We start from the raw sequence: 25,892 nt of genomic DNA on the forward strand, positions 1-25,892 counted from the left end.
TGTTGTTTCAAGATACATTAATGCCTTATAAGTCTATAACTTTTAAATATGGTACTTCATGACCAAAAAATTCTTCATCATTTTCATCAAGACGAAATGAGTCTTTATTCTCATATAGTGATTTTACAACTATTGAGGTATTCAATGAATATGATTTAAGTAAAATTTCTTTAAGATTTTTTTATATAAGTTGACTGATGGATATGAATTTCATCATTTAAATACTTAATGTATAGGCGAAACAAAATTTTGTTTTTATAATATTTTTCATCTCAATTTTTTAAAATCAATTTATTGTATTTTAAAAATAATATTTAAATTCTCAAGGTAAACAACAATTATCTTTTATATATATATATATTATATTAAAAGAAGAAAATTGAAAATTAATTATTTTTCTATTGAAAAGAAATAAAATTAGGTATAAGTGTAACCATAATTTCATACAATACTTCCTTTTATATTAACGGTGAGGAAACACTTATTATGGAGTATTTACCAAATTTTACTTCAATTATCATTATCTATTTTTAGTGGGCCCCTGTCACTAGTTTAATGTCACTAAGACCCATACAAATGCATTGGATAAAGCACCAATTATTGCCAACCAAATAAATAATCAGCAGAAGACGAGCTTCATCTCCACCACTACTTATAGTATAAACACCATCCAACCATTTTCAGTGCACTACAAGGACAAATAGCCCAACAAATCAAAGGTCTGTTTTAATTACATCAAGGATGATTTAGTCCACCAAAAAAAAAACCCAAACAATTTAATCCTGAAAAGCTCCTTTCCAGGAGCCAGTTACCGCCACTCAAACAGAAAACTGAGTTTGTGCTATGGCCGTGAGACTATTGTCAACTCCAACTGCTCTATCTGATCCAACAAAGCTCTCCTTCTTCTCATCACCCAAACCCATCTTAACAGCAACCTCCTTCTTTCAATGGAGATCCAAGTGCAGAGTTTTTACAAGGAAAATGGTGGTAAAGGCATGTGTTAAGGTGGAAGAAAAGAATGTGAAAGAAACTAGTAAACAAGAGTGGGGCAAGGTGACAGCTGTACTTTTTGACATGGATGGAGTGTTGTGCAATAGTGAGAACCCTTCTAGAAAGGCTGCTGTTGATGTTTTTGCAGAGATGGGTGTCCAAGTCATTGCGGAGGACTTTGCTCCTTTCACTGGAATGGGTAAAATTTTAGTTTGATCCCTTGATATTTATTTTAAGTTTCTCCTGTTATGGATAGTCTTCCATAAATTTGAGTGATTCGGAAAAGTATGAATTTTGAGGAATGTAGGTGATTAATTGTATGGTGCTGATTAAGAAGTAAATGTGTTTCAAAGAGTTCTTCATAAATATGTAAATCTGCGACAAATAGTTCTTCTGATTTATTGTCAATTAATTTTGATGTCATGAAGAGCTGTTAACTTTACCTGCATATTTCTACTTCACTGATATACCAGGTGAAGCAAACTTTTTAGGAGGCGTTGCTTCTGTTAAGGGTGTTAAAGAATTTAACACTGAGGCAGCAAAAAAGAGATTCTTTGAGATATATCTTGATAAGGTAATCAGCACTTAGTTTTTATATGGAGAGTTATTCTTTCTTCTTATGAAAGGACAATAATACAATGCCCATTTTTAGTGTTTTTCAGTGAACAAATTTTCACACAAAAAGTTCTTTCCTTCTTGTAGTATGCAAAACCTAATTCTGGAATAGGATTTCCAGGTGCTTTTGAGCTCATTAATGAGGTACGTAAGCCAATTGTCACTGGAGAGATAATGATGTCACCTCAGGTTTATGATCATATGATGGAATATTCTGTGTGACAGTGTAAAAACAAAGGCCTAAAAGTGGCTGTTGCATCCAGTGCTGATCGTGTCAAGGTTGATGCTAACTTAGCTGCTGCTGGATTGCCCTTATCAATGTAAGCCAACTGCCAACCTAATATAGTTGTTTGGATGAATATATTGGTTGTATATTTACATTTTTAGCTTTGCAGCATCAATCTGTTTTTTTTTTTTTCTTGTTCTTATTATGGTTCTAGCCTTTATATATCAGGTTCGATGCTATTGTGTCAGCAGATGCTTTTGAGAATCTGAAACCTGCTCCAGATATTTTCTTAGCTGCATCAAAGATATTAGACGTTTCCCCTGATGAGGTATATCTAGTTCTCTCCCCTCTACCAATTGCAACTATTTTCTTCCCTTTTCATTGACCAAAGTTACGCTGCATGAGAATGGTGATATTGCAGCATTTATTTTTCTTTGCAATTTTTATTGGAATTTATGTGAAATAGAAAATGTATTTTTCTTCTTTGTGTGCCAAAAAGTATTAAAAACTTACTGATTTTGCCATGTCTCATGCACCTAACATACTTCCCATTTCTCTCGTGGGTGGTGTACACTGTCTGTTAGCTGAACTTTGATAGCTTTATGACTTGCTTGGAGAATTTTATATTCTTGTTACAATAATACTGCAGAGCTTCTGTTTTTAAAATTCTTCGTTTCCTAAAGTTCCATTGTAATTCTTCTGCTGAGAAATATGACCTCTACCTATATTTGCCAGTGTCTTGTTATTGAAGATGCTTTGGCTGGAGTACAGGCTGCTAATGCAGCAAAAATGAGGTAAGTGATCTATATTCATGTTTGTTTCTATTTACTTTGCTCTTTACTTCCTTCTTTATTTTCTTTTCACACTTTCAACTTGGGAGAAGAATATGATTTGCTTACATGATTAATATGTTGTATCAAAATCACCTGCTTTTCCCTTTTTTTAACATATAGATTAATGTTTAGGTTGTGCTTGTTTACCATTTGCTTCTCTCGTCATACAGAAATGGAGTAACTTTATAGTAATTCTAATCATTCTCCACTGCCTGCAGATGCATAGCTGTGACAACTACATTGACAGAAGAGACTCTAAAACCTGCTGGTCCATCAATTATCAGAAATGATATTGGAAGTGTTTCACTTGATGATATTCTCAGTGGTGGCTCAGGTGGTTATAGTCTGTTGTCCTGAGAATATGCTGCAAATGTCATTTTGTACCATTAACATTGTAAAATGATGATGCTTTTTAGCATTCTTTTTGTTTTTTTTATGGAAGCACATGATACATTCGCTGTTGTAATTTGTCTCCTATGTAGTGGAAAATTTTCAATTCTATTGATAAAGTCCATCCTTGTGCACCAACAAGCTAATACTACTAAATTTTGATCTTGAATTTGATGAAATAATGAGAAAAACAATCACCTTTAAACTAAGCAGCATTGGGTATCCCTGAAGCCATTCTTTTCCTGATTGATCACTAAGGCTTGTAGATTTTGGCATTTAAAGTTCTAATAAATAAATATCATTGCAGATGAGATGGTGCAGAATATGCAGTTTCTGCAAGTTACTGAACAAAATCCATCAAGGATTCTCAATGAAAGAACTCGAAATGGATCAACCCGTGGTATGGATGTTCCTAGCAATGAGGTCTTCTCTCTTCAGGGGTAAGATATGACCCATATGTGTTCAAAACTCTAGACTTACATTGTCTCTTATCAATTAAAATTTTAAAATTTTCTTCCTCCTCAATTTCTTTTAGTTTGCTTAAAATCTCAGCATGCTGCTTTAAGATGTATATTGCTTTATAGATGAAAATATTTTCTTTATCAATTTTGGGTGCCTCTTCAAAATCTAGTAAGTATTCAACTCAAGCCATGTAATGTCTGTAATTAGCTTACAATTTTTAACATACAAGAAAAGTTTCAGCCATCAGCATAAAATTTTATCACTGAATTTCTGTTATCATAAGCATAGGAGTTAATGAAACTACTTCATCTTGAGGTTGCAGAAATAATTTATGGACAGGTTGCAGGGTTCTAGGCGAGACATATTGAGATATGGAAGTTTGGGCATTGCTTTATCTTGTCTCTACTTTGCTGTTTCAAACTGGAAGGTATAACTGACTTAGTTGAACAAGGATGCTGGAGACTGCATCTTGTTGAAATTGTTGTAGACTGCAAGCATTATAACCATATGACTGCCTAGGAATGGCATTATAATCCTTGTGTTTGTTTTTTTTTTTTTTGTTATTGTATGATATATGTGTGTGCAATGGCTCTGACTCTTCTCACAGGCAATGCAATATGCATCACCGAAAGCTATTTGGAATATGTTGTTTGCAGCCAAGAACCCATTTTTTGGTCCCACTGAAGGTAAAGTATGTGTTAATTGTCATGGAATTCTTTTTAGTGCTAGTGTCATATTCTTGTGCTTCTAGTTTTATATTTGCTCAATATGTCTCTATGAGAAGCATTAAATGGCCTTATCTTACATATGTTAATCTTAGGTTTCTCGGGGTATCATAAGTTCTATATGATAAGTGTTATGTGGCATTATCTTTCATTTGTTGTTACCCCATATGAGGTTGTCTATGTGTAGGCCTTCGTTCAGCTACATGTGAGGATAATGTTGTTATGTGGTGATATCTCACATATTTTAAGTCTAGGGTTTCTTGTGGTATTATGTTCAAATTGGGCCCTCCACTTAACCAATTGATTTTAGTTAACAAGATAATTTGCTCAAGTTTTTTTTAAGCCATAGTCTCAAACTAACTGCCATTTGATTGGTTATAGATGAATCGCGTTCTGCAAGGATTCAACAATTTGTGAACTATATATCTGATCTCGAATCCAGGTAAGAAGTTTCTTTCTCCACTGTTAATAATGCATCCTTATCATTTATTTCATTCACTTTTATTCATCCTCTTTTCTTTAAATGCCTTTCGTATATTTTATGCTTAATCTGTTTAAATATATCTTCTTTCACTTTTTAAGGGGAACTGCTCCAAAAGTGCCAGAATTTCCAGCAAAGCTTGACTGGCTGAATACAGCACCACTTCAGTTTCAAAGGGTAAATTCTTAGGACACGTTCCAACCATAGATGTACATGTTATGTAGGCTTTAATATATGTCAAGAGTTTCATGCTCAAACTGAAATGTTTAAGGGGAAAGCAATATCAGTTTACTGCAAGCTTTCAAGTTATGGAATCTCAGCATTGGCTTATTATTAACCAGGATTGAAACTAAATGGCTATTAATCATGAAAGGTATGGAATATTCACAACTAATATGGTTGTGGCTAATTTCAAGAAAATACATCATCTGTATTTGGTTCCATTTGGGATATCAAGACTAGCTCAGCTAATAGAAAAATCATCAGTTTAACACAAATTTTTACTCATGGCTTGGAATAATACACGTCAATGTGAGAACTATAACCTCATTCCCATGATTTAATATGTTTTGAGCAGGATTTGCAAGGAAAAGTAGTTTTGCTGGACTTCTGGACCTATTGCTGTATAAATTGCATGCATGTTTTACCAGATCTAGACTTTTTGGAGAAGAAATACAAAGCTAAGCCTGTAAGATCTTATCTTCTCATTAGATGCAATATGTTTCATCTATTGTCTATTTTATAATTTCCATTGTGATATTTTCTTATCAATTTTCCAAGTTGCTTTTTTGGGTCAGTTTTGCCCACAATTAATGCATGTGCACTTGGAACTTGAAAGAAAACGGCAAACACATGGTTTTGGAGGAGTTAGATTGATGATTGACATTATGGGATTAGGGAAAATCGCAGGTGAACAAAGGTTCTCTAAGGTGAACCTTATGTAATTGGGATTAGTGGTAATTCAATATCTATGTAAAACATTTGTGGTAAAAGTAAGAGTATCGAGATTTGAGCCACAGTAGGGAAAAGATAAGGACACACATACTGCATGCAATCTAACTACTTGATATTGATATACTGATTGTAATTAGTTTCTGAGTTATCAGTGGATGCTAATCTTTAACTAGGGATGACAAAATAGAGTGGATTTTTTGTTTGAAAAGTGGATGCAAGAAGGGGCGGGGTGGATTTTTTCTTTTGGATAGTGGGTATAGAGTAGTTTTAGTAATTATTTGCCCCGCCTCAACCTGCTCCACTGTATAAAATTACCATTCTATCCTTGTATATATAAACTATTAAAAGGGTAAAAATGTAATAATGTAATATAGAAAAAATCATGTATTTTATGTTTAAATATTTTTTTAAAGGATTATGTTTAAATATTTACTTGATTTTAAAAAGATTGAAAAAAATTAAAGATAACTAGCAAAAATTAAATTGAAGTGGAGCGGAGTGGGCTGGGGATGGATACATCCAATATCCATGGAGTTAGTAGTGGTTTTCAAGATTATATATCTACAGTGGAGCGAGGCAAGTGGTGGAGCAAAGTGTGCCAATTATGGATCAGTAGTGGATTTAGCACTATCTGCCCCTATCGCGTTTCATTGCCATCCCTATCTTTAACTGTATTCTTGTATCAGATTGTTTCTTGTGTGGGTATTTCTACAGTTCACAGTTATTGGAGTGCATTCGGCAAAGTTTGATAATGAGAAGGATTTAGAGGCCATCCGTAATGCAGTATTGCGCTATGGCATCACACATCCTGTAAGTTGAATATTTGAATTGTTCATTAAGTTGAATCCTAAACTTTTTCAATGTACTTTGGTATCATAGAACTAAATATCAGGTAGGTAGTTTCTTGGTAAAACCAAGTCTGTAATTTTGTTATGTGCCTTGGCGTAGGATCTAATCACAGGTCTAGACGAGAAAGAATTCTTGCTTCGACTTATAGTTACTCAAAAGGCAAATTTGTCCTTAACTGAACCCCCTCTCAAAATAACGTTTCTTTTTTATAGAATAATTGCTTGTCTTTTTATTTCATATTGGCAGCCTTTTATAGACTGTTAATAATAAAAGAAAGAGTCCTAATTGACATAAAATAGAATTCTTAACTTGGAGTTTATGAAGAAACAAAAACCTAATATAATAGAGAAAATAAGTAAAACTAAAACTCTTAATAAAACTTGATATAATAAATAAAACTAAAATTTATATTGTAATAAAAGCATCCGTATCATTACTCCCCTTCTCGGAGTTGAGCTTGTCCTCAAGCTCAAATTCAGAATAAACTTCAGAACTTATCCAAAATCATCTATCTCATCATCATCTTGCTTGCCTTCAACATATGGTACTAAAAGTTTTCAATAGAGTATTTAATAAAATTGTTCTCTTTTTTATTAACTAAAGAACTGAACTTAAATATAAAAAAGATTCCTAATCCTAATTGGGAAAATAATTCCCTTATTCTAATAAACTACTAAAACATGAGGAAAAATAGTTCTCTTATTCTAATAAACTACTAAAAGATAAAATAAAATATTCCTAGAATATTCCTAGAACTTATATACCTAAATAAGATTTATCTATCTAAATAAATTTAAAATATATACATTTTTCAAGACCTTCTCTCAAGTTGGTGCATATATCAATCATGCCCAACTTGCTTACAAGAAAATCAAAGTTTGTTCTAAAGAGCCTTTTGGTGAGTATGTCAGCAATCTGTTGTTTTGAAGGGACAAACGGCATGTACACTTGGCCTTCTTCAATCTTCTCCTTGATAAAATGTCTATCAATCTCAACACGTCTAGTTCTCTCATACTGGACTAGGTTGTGAGCAATACTAATGGCAGCTTTGCTATCATAGTACAACTTCATTGGTGAAGTTATTGGTTTCCTCAGCTCTTCCATAATTCTTTTTAACCATATCATTTCACAAATTCCTTGAGCCATTGATTTAAACTCAGCCTTTGCACTACTTCTTGCTACAACACTTTGTTTTTTGCTTCGCCAAGTCACAAGGTTTCCCCAAACAAATGTACAGTATCTTGATGTAGATCTTCTATCTGTTATTGAGCCTGCCCAATCTGCATTTGTATAAGCTTCAATTCCTCTTTGTTCGGATTTCTTGAAAAATAACCCCTTTCCAGGTGAACTCTTCAAGTATCTTAGAATCTAAAACACTGCTTCTTCATGTTCCTCCATTGGGGAAGGTATAAATTGACTCACTAAGCTTACTGTAAAAGTTATGTCTGGCCTTGTATGTGATAAGTAAATTAACTAACCAACTAATCTTTGGTACTATCATTTATTAACTAATCGACCTTCTTTATTTCCGAATTTTACATTTGGATCAATTGCTATGTCAGCTGGGTGGGAACCATTCATCTCAACCTCTTTTAAAAGATCAATAACATATTTTTTTTGAGAGACCACAAGACCCTTCTTTGATCGAGCAACTTTCATTCCAAGAAAGTATTTCAAAGGACCCAAGTCTTTGATCTCAAACTCCAAGCTAGATGCTCCTTGAGATGCCTTATTTCATCCACATCATCTCCTGTAAGAATGATATCATCGACATAAACTATAATAACTGCTATTCTACCTCTTTGTGAGTGTCGATAGAACATTGTATGATCAGTTTGCCCTTGTGAGTAACCTTATTTTTTAACAACTTGAGTGAACCGTTCAAACCAAGCTCGAGGAAACTGCTTTAGACCATACAAAGATTTCCTGAGCTTACATATTCGAGTTCCAAATTTTTCTTCAAAACCTGGAGGAGGATCCATGTAAACTTTTTCTTCAAGTTTCTCATTTAGGAAAGCATTCTTCACATGTAGTTGTTGTAAGGACCAATCAAGATTAACAACAATTGATAAAAGAACTCTAACAGAACTTAATTTGGCTACTAGAGCAAATGTTTCAAGATAATTTATCCCGTATGTTTGTGTGTACCCTTCAGCCACCAGTCGGACTTTGTATCTATCTAAAGATCCATCCGATTTGAATTTGGTTGTGAACACCCATTTACAGCCTACAGTTTTTTTCCCTACAGGTAATTCCACTGTTTCCCATGTACCTGTTTTTTCAAGAGCGCGTATCTCCTCTAAAATAGCCTCCTTCCACTCAGGAACTTGTAAAGCATCTTTCACATTTTTAGGTATTTTCACAGTATCGAGACACGAAACAAAGGTTGAGAATGTCGAAGACAAGGCTTTATAGGATACAAGGTTAGACATAGGATATTTGACAACATTTCTAACACCTTTTCTTTTAGCAATTGGAATGTCTAAATCAAAAAATTCATACGTTGGATTATGAGCTTTACCTGAACTTTTGACAAGATCTTACGGGTCGGATTTTTGGTGATAAATCTGTTTGATTCCACTTTCTTAATTTCGATTTCTTCTTGAGTAAACAATTAACTCTTTTGTTTGTTATTTATTCTCATGATCAGGCTCTACAGTCTACACCTTCATACTCCTTTTCATTAACAATATTAACATCACTAATTTTTGTGTTAATTATAAATTCGCCTTTTCCATTATTAGAATCCCTATGTTCTATATTCGTAGTGTTTTCTTGATCAATTATAGAATCTTCCTTACTATAGTTCCCTCCTGAAGATTAGAATCAAAGTAAGATTGCATTTCAACAAATGTAACATCCATGGTAACAATAAATTCCTATCAATTGGATCGTAACATTTGTAACCCTTTTTATTAGAAGCATAGCCAACAAAGACGCATTTTTTTGCTCTAGGATCTAGTTTACTTTAGTTGTGAAGATGAACAAAAACACTACACCCAAAAACTCGAAGGGATAAATCTGTGATCAATTTAGAGTTAGGAAAGTTATCTTTAAAGAGACTAAAAGAAGTTCTATAGTTTAGAGTTTTACTAGAAATTCTATTAATAAGATATGTAGTTGTTAACAAGGCTTCACCTCAAAGATAAATTGGTCCCTGACTAGTGAACATCAAGACTCTAGTTACTTCCAAAACATGTCAGTTTTTTTCTTTCTGCAACCCCATTTTGTTGTGGTGTATTTGTACAAGAGCTTTGGTGGACTATACCATGTTTAGTTAAGGAAACACCTAATTGGTTACTAAAAAATTCACCATTGTCACTCCGAAGTATTTCTATTCTCACACGAAATTGTGTTTTTACCATAGCATAAAAAGACTGAAACACATTTTTAACTTCAAAATTATCTTAATGCGAGTATGATCATCAATAAATATGACAAACCAACGTTTTCTTAAAAAAGTTGAGACTCTCAAAGGTCCCCAAACATCACTATGAATTAAAGAAAAATGTTTGGAAGCTTTATATTTTTTTGGTGGGAAGAATGACCGATGATGTTTAGCCAATTTACAAAATTCATAGTGATATGAAAAAAAACTTTTATTTTTAAATAGATCAGGTAACAAATATCTTAAATAGTAAAAATTAGGATGCCCAAACCTATAATGCCAAATCATAACCTTATCAAAACTAAAGGCAAAATTTAAACATAAATTAGTTATTGGTTGACTTAGATGATCGTCGTCAAGAAGGTAAATTCCACCAGATTCTTTAGCATTGTCAATCATCTTCCTCGAGAATATGTCCTGAAATTTACACATAGAGGAGTCAAATATAACATGACAATTCGAGGACTGGGATAATTTACTGACTGATATGAGATTACAAGCTAGATTTGACACATGTAAAACATCATGTAAAACCAAGGAAGGCAAAATTTTAACATTGCCTTTTCCGGCTATTGCCGAGAACGACCCATTTGCTACTTTGATTTTTTTGTTTCCTGCACAAGATGTGTAAGTTAAAAAAAGAAAATGACTACTAGTCATGTGATCGCTAGCTCCAGAATCAACGATCCACGTGTTTGTTTTACAAGGCTTGGCATTGAAAAAAACAGAAAAATCAGTACCTAATTGGGCAAATGAGGAAGAAGGATTATTGGATGAGTTAGGTAGATAAGAATTCATCCGAAATTGTGGTGATTGAAAAATCTTGTGTAGATGCTCTAATTGTTCTTTAGTGAAAGGAGACCCTTCTAGAGAACTTTGGCCTTTATAATTTTTATTAGTTGTTTCAACGGTAAAACTTTCTTCCTCTGTTTGATTGCTGGATCTCTTATCTTCAATGAAGGATGTTTTAATCATGATGCTATTAGAGATAACCTAGCTCAAATGCCATGAAAGTTTTCAAGAGACTATTTAATAAAACTATTCTCTTTTTTATTAACTAAATAATTGAATTTAAATAGAGAAAGAGTCCTAATCCTAATTGAGAAAATAATTTCCTTATTCTAATAAACTACTAAAACATGAGGGAAAATAGTTCCTTATTCTAATAAACTACTAAAAGATAAAATTAAATATTCCTAAAATATGAATAAAACTTATCTACCTAAATAAGATTTATCTAACTAAATAAATTTAAAATATATACATATTTCAACAGGTACTTCTATTCAAAATAACCTTTTACATTTGTGTCCCCTGGAATAAGACTCGTTACAATTATAACACAGCCCTTTAGCCCTTCTTTCCGCCATTTCTGTCTGTGTCAATCTTTTAATAAATGGTGCAGAAGAACCTATTTTTCCGTTGTTCCTTATTGGTTCTGTTGTTTATCCCTCTCTCTTTGCAATGCTCTTAGTTGTTGGAATAATTGAATTGCTGCTAAAGTTTTGGGAAGTTGGCCAATTCAGGATGGCTCGAGATGACAGTTTGGAAGAGACATTTTGTTTACGTTCCAATGTCCGAGCCATATTCATTGCAACTCCAAGGTTTTCCGGTTGTTGCATCTGAATATCAATTCAAAGTTCCTCGATCAACCCCGCAGTAAAGAGGTTTACTTGTTGTCGAGGTTTAAGATCAGTAGTTCTAGCCAATAGTGATTGAAATTGACGTTGATATTCCTCTACAGTCCCAGTTTGTTTCAAGTTGGTTAGTTCTCCCAAGGGATTATTACTCATAGGTGGCCCAAACCTTATATGACAACACTCTTTGAAGTGCCTCCAATCAAGATTTGCCTCCTCTTCTTCCATTTGATCAAACCACAATTGTGCCTCTCCTAAAAGATGGAATGATGCTAAGCTTACTTTGTCTTCTTTGTTAGTTTGTTGATTGCCAACAAATTTTTTGCATCTTTTCAACCACCCTAAAGGATCTCCAACACCATCATAAGTGGGAAATTCCATCTTAGAGTATCGTGGCACCATGCACCCATCGTGCTGCAAGTCTATATTCCTTTTCCTGCCTCCGCTGCTGCCCTGTTTTTCATTATTCTTCTCAAAATCTCCTTTTGTTATCTTTTGGACCAAAAGAGATAATATCACCACCTGCTCCTTTAATACTTGTCTTGTAGCCTTTTGTTCCATGAAAGCCTCTAGCTTGGCTGTCAAAGTCTTTTCGTCACCCATGACAGTTGGCTCAGATACCAAGTTGTTATGTGCCTTGGCGTAGGATCTAGTCACAGGTCTAGACGAGAAAGAATCCTTGCTTCGACCTATGGTTACTCAAAAGGCATATTCGTCTTTGATTGAACCCCCTCTCAAAATAACGTTTCTTTTTTATAGAATAATTGCTTGCCTCTTTATTTCATATTGGAAGCCTTTTTTAGACGGTTAATAACAAAGGAAAGAGTCCTAATTGACATAAAATAGAATTCCTAACTTAGAGTTTATGAAAAAACAAAAACCTAATATAATAGAGAAAATAAGTAAAACTAAAACTCTTAATAAAACCTGATATAATAAATAAAACTAAAATTCCTATTGCAATAAAGCGTCCATATCAAATTCATCCTGGATATAAGAACTGATTTCTTTTAACTAGAAATATCCATGTCATGAGTCATGACTAAATATATACATTTTTATATAAATAATATGAACTACAAGACAGTTATTTGTTCAAAGATATAACTAATATGAGCAAGTCTCGAATTTTTTTCCTCTTTTTCCTGATATCTAATTAATATCATGTATATAATTTTATCCATCCACTAATAATCTTTTTGAATAAATCGTCTGCTATTTCTCTCTCTCCCTTTCTTTCTCACTCTCTTGAAGCTTACCGTATGAGTTCTATTATTTAGGTTGTCAATGATGGAGATATGTATTTATGGCGAGAGTTAGGTGTAAATTCTTGGCCTACATTTGCCATTGTTGGACCCAACGGTAAGCTGTTAGCACAAATAGCAGGTGAAGGCCACAGAAAGGTAACGATGACACATTTTTCTTACTGAAATATGTTGCATCACAGTTTTCCTTTCAAAAAAATGAAGTATATTCATAGCATTAATTAGCATACAATAGAAATGTAACACTTGTGCATATCCATGCATGTGATTTGATCCTTTGATGAAATAACAATGCAGAATTACAAACTTAAGCACTTTGGTTCGTTTAATTAGAAAGTACGTATATCCATTGATGTAAAACCTAACTAAAATTTAGGTAATTGCAAATTAGGAAGATATGTCCCTTATTCATGCTTGAATGTTAGGGTGTGCTTTTATTGTTGATTAATATCCAAGAATTATTGACAATAGTGAAGCAGATTTTGAACGGGGTCAGAAGTGTGAAAAGGACCGAAAGGACTTCAAAACTGAATGATATAGTTTCTCAACTTCTGGATATTGAAATGCTTCTTCAAAAGCACAATTTAAGTTAGCACTATGGAACTCAGTGAGCAACAGTGAACCATTGATTACAGGGTCATTCTAAAAACATTTTGTATTTGTGTCGCATAATTTCAATAATCTGTTAATGTGTTATACTTGTCATCAATTATGCATCTTCATTAAACAGTGCTTTTGATAGTTCCAAAGCATATGACTTAATCAAAACCTGCTCTGTCGTTCAAGGTATGAATTGATTATTGGGGGCAAAGAGATAGAACTAGAGAGGACTCAAAACTACTGGTGTAAGCTCATTGTTGTATTAGAGGAATCTGCCGTTCTGATAATTAAATCTTTACTGTTTAGTCAATTCTCATTTCTAAACCATACTCATTTATTATGAAAGCTTTTACCATAAATCACGTAGTCTTTTACGAAATTGGATGACTGCGGTTCATATTTTACTGGATGTCTGAATTCATGGCAATGGTTTCTCAACTGCATTAGGATGACTTTTTCACGTCAAGTTGGAGTCAAGTTTTGGCAATAAAATAGCATTATTGTAATTGTGGTTACAAAGTTGCAATACAAACACTAAACTTACTTCACCCGTTGGTATATAAACGAGAATGGAGCTAATATGTTTTTATTTTTTTTCCTTGAAAGGATCTTGATTATTTAGTGGAAGCAGCTCTTATTTTTTATGATCAAAAGAAGTTGTTGGACAACAAACCAATTCCACTGAACCTGGAAAAAGACAATGATCCTCGCATGCTTACATCTCCTTTAAAGTTTCCTGGCAAGCTGGCGATAGATATTCTTAACAACCGGCTCTTCGTTTCAGATAGTAACCATAACCGCATAGTAGGTTTTCTATCTCTCACTCATTGATATGACATGCAAATTGACTTGCACTCAGGTTCCTGAAAACGTGTTCATTCACATGCATGCCCATGCACATGACACCTGTGCACATCTCCAAAAGTCAGAGCCATCTATGGAAAAAGTGCTTGATGCTAGGAAGAGTAATATTAGCATATCCATATGTTGCAAAGTTTTATTAGTTTCTTCTGACTTGTACTCCATAAAGGTAAAGAGATTCCTTTTTTAGTCATAAGGGAATGTTAGTTATTTGTAACAATTGCATTATTGGGGCCATCCAATTATTTTGAGTCTTTTCTTATCTTATTAAATTGTGGCATGTGGACCATGATTTCAGGTGGTGACTGATTTAGATGGGAACTTCATTGTCCAAATTGGAAGCACAGGAGAAGAGGGCTTACATGATGGTTCTTTTGATGATGCTACATTTAACCGCCCTCAGGTGATTAGTTAATATTACTGCGATGGTCATTGACAATTTTGTAACGTTGACTACATATATATAATTTTTTTTCTTTTTCCTTGTGGTTTTATTGCCTTGTCTTTGTTAAACTTATGTCATTATACTTTTATAGGGCCTGGCTTACAATGCAAAGAAGAATCTTCTTTATGTTGCAGATACTGAAAATCATGCTTTGAGGTATGCAACTTGCTATGATTTGATGTTACGAGTTAAAAATGAAATAAAAAATGGTGCAAGCATTTTAATGAAAATGGAGTGTATAAGAGTTTAATTGAAACAGGGCGTTTTTGAGCTAAGCTAATAACAGATAGTCTGGCAATAACAACTTTCAAATGGTTTTCTTTTCTCTTTCCTTTTAAGCATTTTTGTTGTAACTAGCAAAGCATGAAATGAATACAGTACAAGTTTTCTTCCTCAAATTTCTCTCTCTTCTCTTTCTATGTTTTATCTTTTCTTTTTCCCTCTCGGTAGTTTTCTCTTTCGTATTTTGAACACTAACAAAGGTATCAAAGCTTTCCGATCACAATGGCCGGTGAAGGAGTAACTACCTACGTACAAAAGGAGGTTTATGTGTTGCAGCAAGAGGTGGAAAAGATTTAAGCAGAGCTCTCCCTGTTGGATGTTAAGTTCGACGCAAAACTGGAAAATCGACTGCAAGGATTTAAGGATGAGTTTTCAGGAGACATTAGATCTAAACTTCAACATCTCAGGTCTAAGCTTCACGGTTTGTTTACGCAATATTTTGGTAATCCTGTTGTGCCAACTCATGCTATTGTTCAAGACCGAGAAAAGGGTGTTTTGGGAAGACCACCCCTAGTGTTCCATCCAAAAGAACCCCTTGAAGCTCCTCTACCCCCAGCAGTTCCTACACAAGGAGGGTCCCAAGAGAAGAGTTACAGAGCAGGGTACCCTCATTTTGATGGGATTGACTACAAAGCTTGGTAGTCTAAGTTGGAGAATTTTTTTAAAGCAGAAACAGTTCCTGAGAATGACAGAGTTCGTACTGTAATGTTGAACTTGGACGGTCAAGCTCTTGACTGGCACCACTTTCATGCCCAGAAACATAGAGGGTTGCATATGTTAGATTGGCCAGGATATGCCATCAGTTTGCGAGAATGTTTTGGCTCAAGGAAGTTCAGAGACCCCGTGTCAAAATTGGTAAACCTTAAGCAACAAGATTCTATGGAGCATTTCCATGATTTATTTTTAAGCTTGTTGAACCATATAGATCTGCCTAAACAGCATGCTTTAAGTATTTTCATTAGTAATTTGAAACATGATATTAGAAAATATTTATAGCTATTTAAGCTTCAAACCTTAGTTGATGCTTTTCATTTAGCTAGTCAAGTGGAGGATATTTTGAACACTTCCCTTGGGAGGGGGTTTTGGTCTGGTTCGAATGTTAAACAAAGTGCTGCTCCAAGTAGAGTTGTTTCACTAGATACATCTAGAGCTCTTGTCACTATTACCACAGGGTCTTCTAGTGGAACTAATGGCCCTAGAGCATCCTCTAAAGGAATCAACCCAGCTCTAATGACTGAAAGGAAACAAAAGGGGTTATGTTTTTTGTGCAGAGCCAAGTACCATGTTAGTCACAAATGTGTCAAAGGACAGTTATACCAGGTGTTGTTGGAATCTCATTCTAATGGAGAAGGAGAGGATTTCCAAGAATGTTTTGACTAGGTAGAGGATCCTCCTACGGAAGACAAACAACAGGAGCTTGTGATACCGCTGCATGCTATGAAAGGGTCACAAGGTCTCCACACAATGAGGTTTAAAGCTCTTATGGGGAATACCAAAGCCATTATGTTAGGGAATTCGGGCAGTACCCATAACTTTTTGGATACAAGGTTGGTAAGTAAACTACCTTTTCCTGTAGAATACCAGGAACAGTTAAAAGTAACTGTAACAGATGGTAGGTGCTTAATGACTAGAGGAACATGTAGGAAAGTTAAGTGGGAGAGGATTTCTAGTTTGTCACAGATTTTATGCTGTTACCTCTGAAAGGGTGTTATTTGGTCCTTGGAATACATTGGCTACTCTCACTAGGACCCATCTCCTGGAATTTTGGGTCATTAACTATGCAGTTTGATTTCGGTGAGAAACATTGCACCTTGTAGGGTATTCTTCCTGGTAGCATACATGTCATGTCAGCAGCTCAATCTTCAGGATCTTTTTCCACTACTGATCAGCTTTTATGCTTTTGACAATACTGATGACTTCAACTGCTTAATTGTCCATACAAGCAAATGACCCTCAACTTCATGTAGGCAAACAAACACTCTTGGAGGATTTCTCTGGCATCTTTGGTATCCCTGTAGGTCTGGCCCCAACAAGACCCCAAGACCACAAAATTCCCTTGAAGGACGAGAATGTTGTGATCAAAATACGACCCTACAGATACCCTACGATTCAGAAGGCTGAAATAGAAAAGATTATTCAGGAAATGTTGTACATGGTGTGATCAGAGACAGTATCAACTCTTTTGCTTCACCCATAGTTATGGTTAAAAAGAAATATGGTAGTTGGAAGCTCTGTGTAGACTACAAACAACTTAACCAGCTAACCATAAAAGATAAATTTCTCATTCCCATCATTGAGGAGTTGTTGGATGAGCTAAGTCATGCAATGGTTTTCTCCAAATTGGACCTCAGGTCAGGATCATCACCAAATAAGGATGAATGATGCTGATATCCACAAAACTGCCGTTAAAACTCTTGAAGGGCATTATAAGTCCTTGTTAATGCCCTTTGGGCTCACTAATGCTCCATCAAGTTTTCAAGCACTTATGAATGCTATCTTTAAGCCCTTTTTGAGAAAAATAGTGTTGGTTTTTTTATGACATTTTAGTATTTTCAATAAGCTGGGATGAACACATAGAGCACCTTATGGTGGGTTTCCAAATTCTAAGTCAACACACACTCTTTGTCAAGCAAAGCAAATGTTCGTTTGGAACTGAACAAGTTGAGTATCTAGGCCATGTGATAACACAAGGGACTGTAGCCATGGACAAAAGGAAAGTGGCCTGTGTTGCCAATTGGCCTACACCCACATATATTAAGGAATTGAGGAGTTTTTTAGGCCTCACTGGATGCTACAAGCAATTCATCAGATATTATGGATTTTTGGCTAGACCCCTCACCAATCTTCTTAAGAAAAATGCTTGGCAATGGGACAATCAAGCTACGCTTGCATTTCAGCAGCTAAAAGATGCTCTATGTGCAGCACCTGTGTTGACCTTGCCTGACTTTCAGCTGGAATTTTGCATGGACACTAATGTATTTGGGTTTGGTGTAGGAGCTGTTCTCCAGCAACAAGGCAAACCAATAGCATTTTTTAGCAAGGGGTTGGGGGTTAGACATCAAGCATTGTCGATATATGAGAAAGAGATGTTAGCTATGTTTATGGTAGTGAGAAGATGGCATGTATATCTAGTGGGGAGGCACTTCAAGATTCGAAGTAATCATCAAAGCTTGAAGGTTGTATCAAACTAATAAGCTATCACACCATTTCAGCAAAGGTGGGTTGCAAAAATGTTGGGCTATGACTATGAAGTTATTTACAGGAAAAGGTCAAGCAATGTTGTAGCTGATGCCCTTTCGAGAAACAACTCTATTAAAACTACTCAGGTTTGGCAAATGACTGGTGTTACCAATCTGACTGCAAGCTTCAGAAACTCTGTGAAGAGGTCAAGAACCAATTTGCATCATCCTCCAAATACACCTTGGATGGAAGATTTTTAGGAGAAAGGGAAAGATTTTTGTAGGCAATGATGGGGATCTTAGGAGGGCCCTATTCCAACATTTTCATGCGAGTGCAATCGGGGGACGCTCGGGTGTACATGCCACTAGAAATCGCATGGCTTTAATCATCTACTAGAAAGGCATGACTAAAGTTGTGAAGCTTTGGATCAGGGAACGTTCTACATGTCAGAAATGCAGGTCTGAGACTATGGCCAAACCAGGTTTACTACAACCATTGCCAATTCTAGACAGGGCATGGTCTTGAGTTAGCATGGACTTCATAGAAGGTCTCCCTAAGTCCAAAGGAAAAACTATAATACTGGTAGTAGTCGATAGGCTCACAAAATTAGGGCATTTTCTAGCTCTAGCGTACCCTTACATAGTGGTAACAGTGGCTCAAACTTGCATAGGTTGCCTGACTCGATCATTTCAGATAGGGACAATTTTTGTCAACAATTTTTTGTAGGACTTATTCAAGAGGATGGGAACTAAAGTGCACTTGTCAACAACCTATCACCCTGAGTCGGATGGGCAGACAGAGGAATTAAACAGATGTCTACAGGGGTATCTTCGCTGCATGTCATCCTGGTGACTAGCTTCAGTGGTTACCTTTAGTAGAATGGTGGTATAATTCAACCCATCACTCAACCATCCATAGCTCACCATATGAGGCGCTCTATGGCCAACCTCCTCCACACCATAACCCTTACTTTTTTGGTGCCTCTCCAGTAGTCATGGTTGATAAGAGCCTGCAATGAGGGAAGTTGCAAGAAAAATGCTGTAATATCATCTTAAGCGAGCTCAAGATAGAATGAAACATCAGGCAGATAAGCACAAGAGTGAAAGGCAGTTCAACGTGGGGGATTTAGTCTACCTGAGGTTACAACCTTATGGGCAGCACTCAGTCAAGAAAAGATGGAACCAGAAACTATCCCAAAGTATTTTGGACCATTTCCAGTGGAAGCTCGGGTAGGGAAGGTAGCATACAGGTTGCAGCTCCCTCTTGGGTCAAAGGTACACCCTACTTTTCATGTGTCATTACTCAATAGCATGTGGGAACAGCTCCTACCCAAGACAGTCTACCTGTAGTTGACAACAATGGTGTCTGGGCCAAAGAACCTGCTCGAATTCTTGATCGACATGTGGTAAAGAAAGGACATCATGCAATCACTAAAGATCTGGTAGAATGGGTTGATTCTTTTCCGGATGATACTACCTGGGAACCTCTCAAGCAATTGCGAAGCAAATATCCTTAGTTTGATCCTTGAGGACAAAGATCTCGACAGGGAGGGGGTAGTTGTTATGAGTTAAAAGATGAAATAAAAAACGGTGTGTAGCATTTTAATGAAAACGGAGCATATAAGAGTTTTATTGAAATAGGGCATTTTTGAGCTAAGCCAATAACGGACAGTTTGGCAGTAACCAACTTTCAAACTGTTTTCTTTTCTCTTTCCTTTTAAGCATTTCTGTTGTAACCAACAAGGCAAGAAATGAATATAGTACAAGTTTTCTTCCTCAAATTTCTCTCTTTTCTCTCTATGTTTTCTCTCATCTGCTTCTCTCTTGATAGTTTTCTCTTTCGTATTTTGAACGCTAACATTTGACTGTTTGAAAGCCCAACAAGTTTCTATTTTCTGTTATTGAGATAGTGAAAGAATGGTGACTATCTTTTTCTAATGGTATGTGAACAATGTGCATTATTTCATCAAGACAAATCCAGGGTACTTCTTGTGTACAAAATATTTAAAAGAATTACTACTTTACTGTTTCAGGCTTTCTCTTTCCCCCAAGATTCCTATTTGTACACTAATCCATTATTTCCGTTTTATGAATGTTATTGTAGGGAAATTGATTTTGTTAATGAGAAGGTGCAAACTCTTGCTGGAAATGGGACAAAAGGTTCTGACTACACAGGAGGCGGAAAGGGAGCCTCTCAGGCAAGACACCAACGCCTTGGCTTTCAGAACTTTAAAATGGATTGATATGATTGCTTGTCTACACTATTCATGTCCTTCAAGTTGGATAAGTGAAATGTTTTCTTATAATATTTTTTACATAATGCTAATCTTCTCCATGATGCATGTATAAATATTTAACCGCGCGTTTAATCTCCTCAACTTTCTCTTTCCTTGCAAGTAAAGACTTGAACCCATCTCCTTTCAGCTCCTTAACTCTCCCTGGGATGTCTGCTTTGACCCTGTCAATGAGAAGGTCTACGTTGCAATGGCTGGCCAGCACCAAATTTGGGAGCATAGCATACAAGATGGGGTTACTAAGGCATTTAGTGGTAATGGATATGAAAGAAACTTAAATGGATCAAGGTAAGGCCAAAATACTGATACATGAAGCAACTACTACTTCATTTTTCATGTTTTCCGTCTTTCTGTATTTATCTACTTTCTCAAATTGCCTAGCATATAATGTCATTTCATTCATATTATACAAATGTACATATCAGGTACCTGCATGTATTTGTCATTAACATGTTTATTTTCTTGTCATTGAGGTAGCTCTACAAACACATCTTTTGCACAACCTTCTGGAATATCATTGTCTCCTGGTAATATTTGGAATACCTTGATAATTTTCATTTTTCTTTAACCTTCTTAAAATGTTTTAGATGCTCTTTTATCATTTCAAGGAACATTTACTTAAATGTTTCTTTTCAGATCTGATGGAGGCATATGTTGCTGATAGTGAGAGTAGCTCCATTCGAGCTCTTGATCTGAAAACAGGAGGATCAAGACTGCTAGCTGGTGGTGACCCAGTTTTCTCTGAAAATTTGTTCAGGGTATTGTAGTTTAAAACTTTCTTAAAAGATTACACAGAGCAGATAAGCAGTACATGAAAAAGTAAATTAGATTTAAGGTTTATAGTTAGTAAAATTTTGGTGAGGCATTATGTTATGCCGATAGTCATTGCAATGCATACTGCCCTTTGCAGTTTGGAGACCATGATGGTGTAGGGTCTGATGTACTTCTTCAGCATCCCTTGGGTGTCTTATGTGCAAAGGATGGTCAGATTTATATAGCAGACAGTTATAACCACAAGGTACATCCCTGCATTTACTCTTACAAGTATGGTAAGATCAAGATTGAACTCCTTGTTATTTACAGCATATAAATAATGATTATAGGTCATTTTTCTAGAGTTAAAGAACCACTGTTGAAATCAAGTGTCAACTTAGGCTAATCAATTTAGCATTTAAAACTTTCTTCTTCCTTTTTTGAAAGAAGCATTTAAAACTTCACATTCCTTTTAAAGGCTACAAAAATGCTCTGCATACTAGTACAATTTAAAGATTAGTGAGAGGAGTGGTGCTTCACTTGTTTGTCTAATACATGCAAAGCTTTCCTGCAACCAAAGCTCCTTTTCCTTGTGGATTAATTATTAAGGTCCCTTTTATTCCTCAAATACATACTCTCAGTATGTATGGAACATGTGCAGTATTCTAGAATTAAGAACCTTGTTGATTACATGGTGAAGCTCATTATATTATTCAACCCTGGCTTTCTAAATTTAAGAAGCTATGGATTTGTAACTGCTAAATATCGAGGACTTGGTTTCTCTTTGCATAGAAATTTAAACCCAGAAAGAAACATTTGGTGTGGTTCAAATGTAACGAGTACATATACTTTTAGAAACAAATTTCAGTATGCACTGTATCTCAACGTTCAAATTACCACTTCGTTTAAATTTTTGACTTGATAACTGGCTGGAATTGTTTCAGGCTAAATTAATTGCGGTTTATCTTTCATATGGTTTTGAAATTTCAGATCAAGAAGCTAGATCCAGCTAGTAAAAGAGTTACAACACTGGCAGGGACAGGCAAAGCTGGTTTCAAGGATGGAAAGGCCCTTGCTGCTCAGGTTAGAACTGCTAACAAGTAACCGTATTGAAGAGGTTATGCAGTCGCAAGTTATGTTTGAAATTTTCTACACACTTTTAATCGAAAATAGCATCATTTTAACAGATTTATTATGGTCTTTGCAGCTTTCTGAACCATCAGGGATCATTGAAGCAGAAAATGGTTATACTCTTTTCCTTCATATAACTTATCTTTTTAACCTTATTACCATTTACATGAACTTCATTACACACACAGGAATTCTGAAAGATATCTTTCTTTACAGAGGTAACCTCCATAATGTTTATTTAGTTCTAGGGTTGAGCTGTACGTCCCATGGAGTGAGTTATTAAAGAACTTTGTATATGGTGATCCCACAGCATGATTTAGTCCTGGAATTCAGTGTCAAGTGCTCATTTCCTGATCTCAGATTGCTTGAGGCAATCCCCTTTAATACTAGAACAAAGTGTTAGAACTAGATGAATTATTACAAGAAGAATAAAAAATTATTTTATAGCATATTTGTTAGATATATTAATGCATTACAATTAGTTGAACCAAGATTTTTCAGCAATAGAGAGGAACTTGCCTGACAAGTTTGCCGATTGCTTGACATAATTTTTGTTCTAGCTAAAAACGTGTATTCTTATTGGAATAGATAACATTTCATCATATAACCTTTATTGTCTTCTACTTTTAAGTTAATCATGTATTGAATGTGTTTCCCAATTTGATTTGTAGGAAGACTAATTATGGCTGATACAAACAACAGTCTGATCAGATATCTAGATTTGAACAAGGAAAATGCTGAAATCCTTACTTTAGAACTGAAAGGAGTTCAGCCTCCTACACCAAAATCCAAATCTTTGAGACGCATTAGGAAACGATCATCAGCTGACACACAGACCATCGTTGTTAATGGCGGTTCATCCAGTGAGGGGAACTTGTATCTTAAAATCTCTTTACCTGAAGAGTATCATTTCTCCAAGGTTTCTTCATCTGTCCTTCCCCCATAATCACACCAAAGTGATGCACACATGACTCACCGATAGGTCTAACCCTATCTTTGTCATGTTAAAATAGTCCTATTGTCATCTAAGAATATTCCTAGATGTTTTTGACTCCTAATACTAATTGCAGGAAGCACAGAGTAAGTTCACTGTTGATATAGAACCTGCAAATGCTGTGTCTATTGATCCCTTGGATGGAAAGCTTAGTCCAGAGGGATCCACAAAACTTCATTTCAGAAGATCCACTTCTTCGGCTTTTACAGGGATGATTAATTGCAAGGTACTCCTCATGATGAAAGCATAGAATTTTTACAGTTTTAGGAGATGTAGACCCGTGTTTGTTTATCAGTACAACTCGTGTGCCTTTGAATGCTTAGACATAGGCACCACCAGAAGCATGTTCAATAACTGCTTGTGACTGCTAGCATATCATATAGTGGCAGCACATAGCCAGTGGGTTTGCAGGGCTTTTCAATTATTTTTTGCGTATCAATGCAGTAGGGTAGGGCATTCTTATAAGTTTATTGATCCTCACAATGAAAGCAATTGACATCAAAGCTTAGTGCAAAGCCTTTAAGCAAAAGGGGTTACTCATGGCCGAACTCAGCTATGTAGTTGGAAGCTTCTATTAGGTAGCCTATGAAAATCAAGCTCAATAACTCTAGGAAAAATGGAAATTTATTCTTCTTTCTCTTTCCCTACCCCTTCTTTCCCCGCACATTCTTTTGATGCCAAAGAGCATAGCCGGTCGAACCAAAAGAACAGGCAGGCAGGATAGTTATATATGTGTTGTTGATGTCTAAATGGTTATTAGCTATTCCATGTCTGCCAGGATTTTGTAGATTAAATTAAAGATTAAATCATGGAAAAACTATGAAAATCAAATATTTTCTTTGGTACTTGACCTTCCAGGTGTACTATTGCAAAGAAGATGAAGTGTGCTTGTACCAATCACTGTTATTTGAGGTACCCTTCCAAGAGGAAGATCCACAAGCTAAGCCTGCAGATATCAAACTTGTGTATGATGTGAAGCCCAAAGCTTCAACAAACAGCTTACAGTTAATTGCCCCCTAAGATGCTCCTATAAATGTGTATATGTAAATTCTTCCTTTGTTTTTCTTTTTGTTGTATTCGTACCAATATACTTGTACTTGATACATGGATAATTAGCAATACGTGGCGTTGTACAAGAGAACAAACAAAATCATCACCCTGATGATATGTGCATACTATTAATTTATGTTATGCTCCCTTTTGAGGTGGCAGCAGAGTTGCCTTCATTATGATTTCATTTTTCTAATATTAAAAAATGTTGCTATTACCATGATTGTGTTTTTCAAATATATATATATAAAGGATGGATTGATGAGCAAGGCAGGGATAAAGTTGTGCAGTGCAAACTTGTATTAAATTGGTCAAATCATGACGGTGTGATTTATGATTTTAGGATTGATTGAATGTCACCGTATAATCCTATTAAATTAAAAGCTGTAATCATACAAATGTAAATTACCATACCTACCTTTTGGTCTTGACTAATTTAAGCTGCATTCTTATTTATCTTATTATAAACAGCAAATTAATCAAACCCAAAACAACACAGATGTGCTTTAAATAAAACAAGAGGAGGGAGATAGAACAAATATAAAAATGGGTGTGTTATTTTAATAAATCCAAAACCCATGTTAGGGATAAGGATGAAGGAGCAATGGTACAAAACCTAACCTTGTCACTGTTGCCTCTTGTCTTATTATCATATCACGGGTTTTTAATTTATATCTCTAATTAAAATATTCTTGTTAATTGCTGGATGACACTGAAATGTGGCCTAATGGAAAACAAAAAGAAAATGGATAAGAAAGATTCAACTTCATCATAATTCTGGTCAATCAAATATGTCTCATTACTAGCAACACCCATAACCTTTATATTATTATTATTATTATTTTCTTACATTATGATTACATCCTGATGTAAGAATAATAAAGCCATTTTCATTAACATCATCTCTGAGATTAAGGATTTCACTCTTGTTTGATTTTAAATGGAAGTAAAAATATAAAAAAACTCTGTTTTTTCCTTTTGAATGAGGGGGTTGTCTCACAGGAGGAGGCAGGGCTTCTGGCAAGTGGTATAATGGTGATGGTCCTCTCCTGATTCTCTTGAAGATTTTTTCTCTGTTTTCCAACCAATAATATCTAATTTCTGCTGCACTCCTCTCACATCCAACCAAACCAACTATTAACTTATTCTTCCATTTTACCCCATCAAGTCATAAAATTTTCATTTTTATTTAAATCTTATGCATGCAATTATGAGTGATTTCATTTACATGAAGCACAAAACAGCTCTTAAAAGATTAAATGCAAAAACTATTCATTCTTTTGTTTATCTTTTTATTACTATATAAAAAAATTGAAATTATCCAAAAAGAATGGTTAAACACTAGTTTGATGACCCAATTAAATTGTACTTGTTAATATTTTATTTTATTGTAGAATATAAATAATATTATTACAGCAGCCAGCAACAACCCAAAAGTTTTGTCACTTTTTAACTTATTACATACTTTGCTGTGAAATAAAGTGGGCA

At 35.1% G+C, this 25,892-nt stretch overlaps 1 protein-coding gene across 1 annotated transcript; it reads left to right on the plus strand.

Annotated features, from left to right (window-relative positions):
* The first annotated feature begins 586 nt into the window (after nucleotides 1-586).
* Nucleotides 587-24,580, plus strand: LOC108463775 (protein SUPPRESSOR OF QUENCHING 1, chloroplastic). Its single transcript, XM_053024558.1, has 28 exons — nucleotides 587-1,189; nucleotides 1,464-1,564; nucleotides 1,693-1,749; nucleotides 1,831-1,925; nucleotides 2,060-2,159; nucleotides 2,567-2,625; nucleotides 2,883-3,018; nucleotides 3,349-3,494; nucleotides 3,856-3,943; nucleotides 4,124-4,202; nucleotides 4,623-4,683; nucleotides 4,824-4,899; nucleotides 5,300-5,410; nucleotides 6,391-6,486; nucleotides 12,831-12,953; nucleotides 14,022-14,219; nucleotides 14,575-14,679; nucleotides 14,813-14,877; nucleotides 20,287-20,380; nucleotides 20,607-20,764; nucleotides 20,954-21,003; nucleotides 21,113-21,234; nucleotides 21,387-21,494; nucleotides 22,220-22,312; nucleotides 22,437-22,473; nucleotides 23,032-23,279; nucleotides 23,431-23,580; nucleotides 24,213-24,580. Exons 1-28 carry the CDS (start codon nucleotides 844-846, stop codon nucleotides 24,372-24,374), a joined length of 3,264 nt encoding a protein of 1,087 aa, XP_052880518.1. The 5' UTR covers nucleotides 587-843; the 3' UTR covers nucleotides 24,375-24,580.
* The last annotated feature ends 1,312 nt before the right edge of the window (nucleotides 24,581-25,892 follow it).

Source organism: Gossypium arboreum, chromosome 13, assembly GCF_025698485.1.
Source record: "Gossypium arboreum isolate Shixiya-1 chromosome 13, ASM2569848v2, whole genome shotgun sequence".
NCBI classification, from domain to species: Eukaryota; Viridiplantae; Streptophyta; class Magnoliopsida; order Malvales; family Malvaceae; genus Gossypium; species Gossypium arboreum.

What these genes read in the sequence shown, in the direction of transcription:
- LOC108463775 (XM_053024558.1), top strand. Translation starts at nt 844, where the DNA reads ATGGCCGTGAGACTATTGTCAACTCCAACTGCTCTATCTGATCCAACA. An exon ending in CACCACTTCAGTTTCAAAGG is followed by an intron (nt 4,900 to 5,299) that starts GTAAATTCTTAG and finishes TGTTTTGAGCAG; the next exon opens with GATTTGCAAGGAAAAGTAGT. An exon ending in GATCATTGAAGCAGAAAATG is followed by an intron (nt 22,474 to 23,031) that starts GTTATACTCTTT and finishes TTTGATTTGTAG; the next exon opens with GAAGACTAATTATGGCTGAT.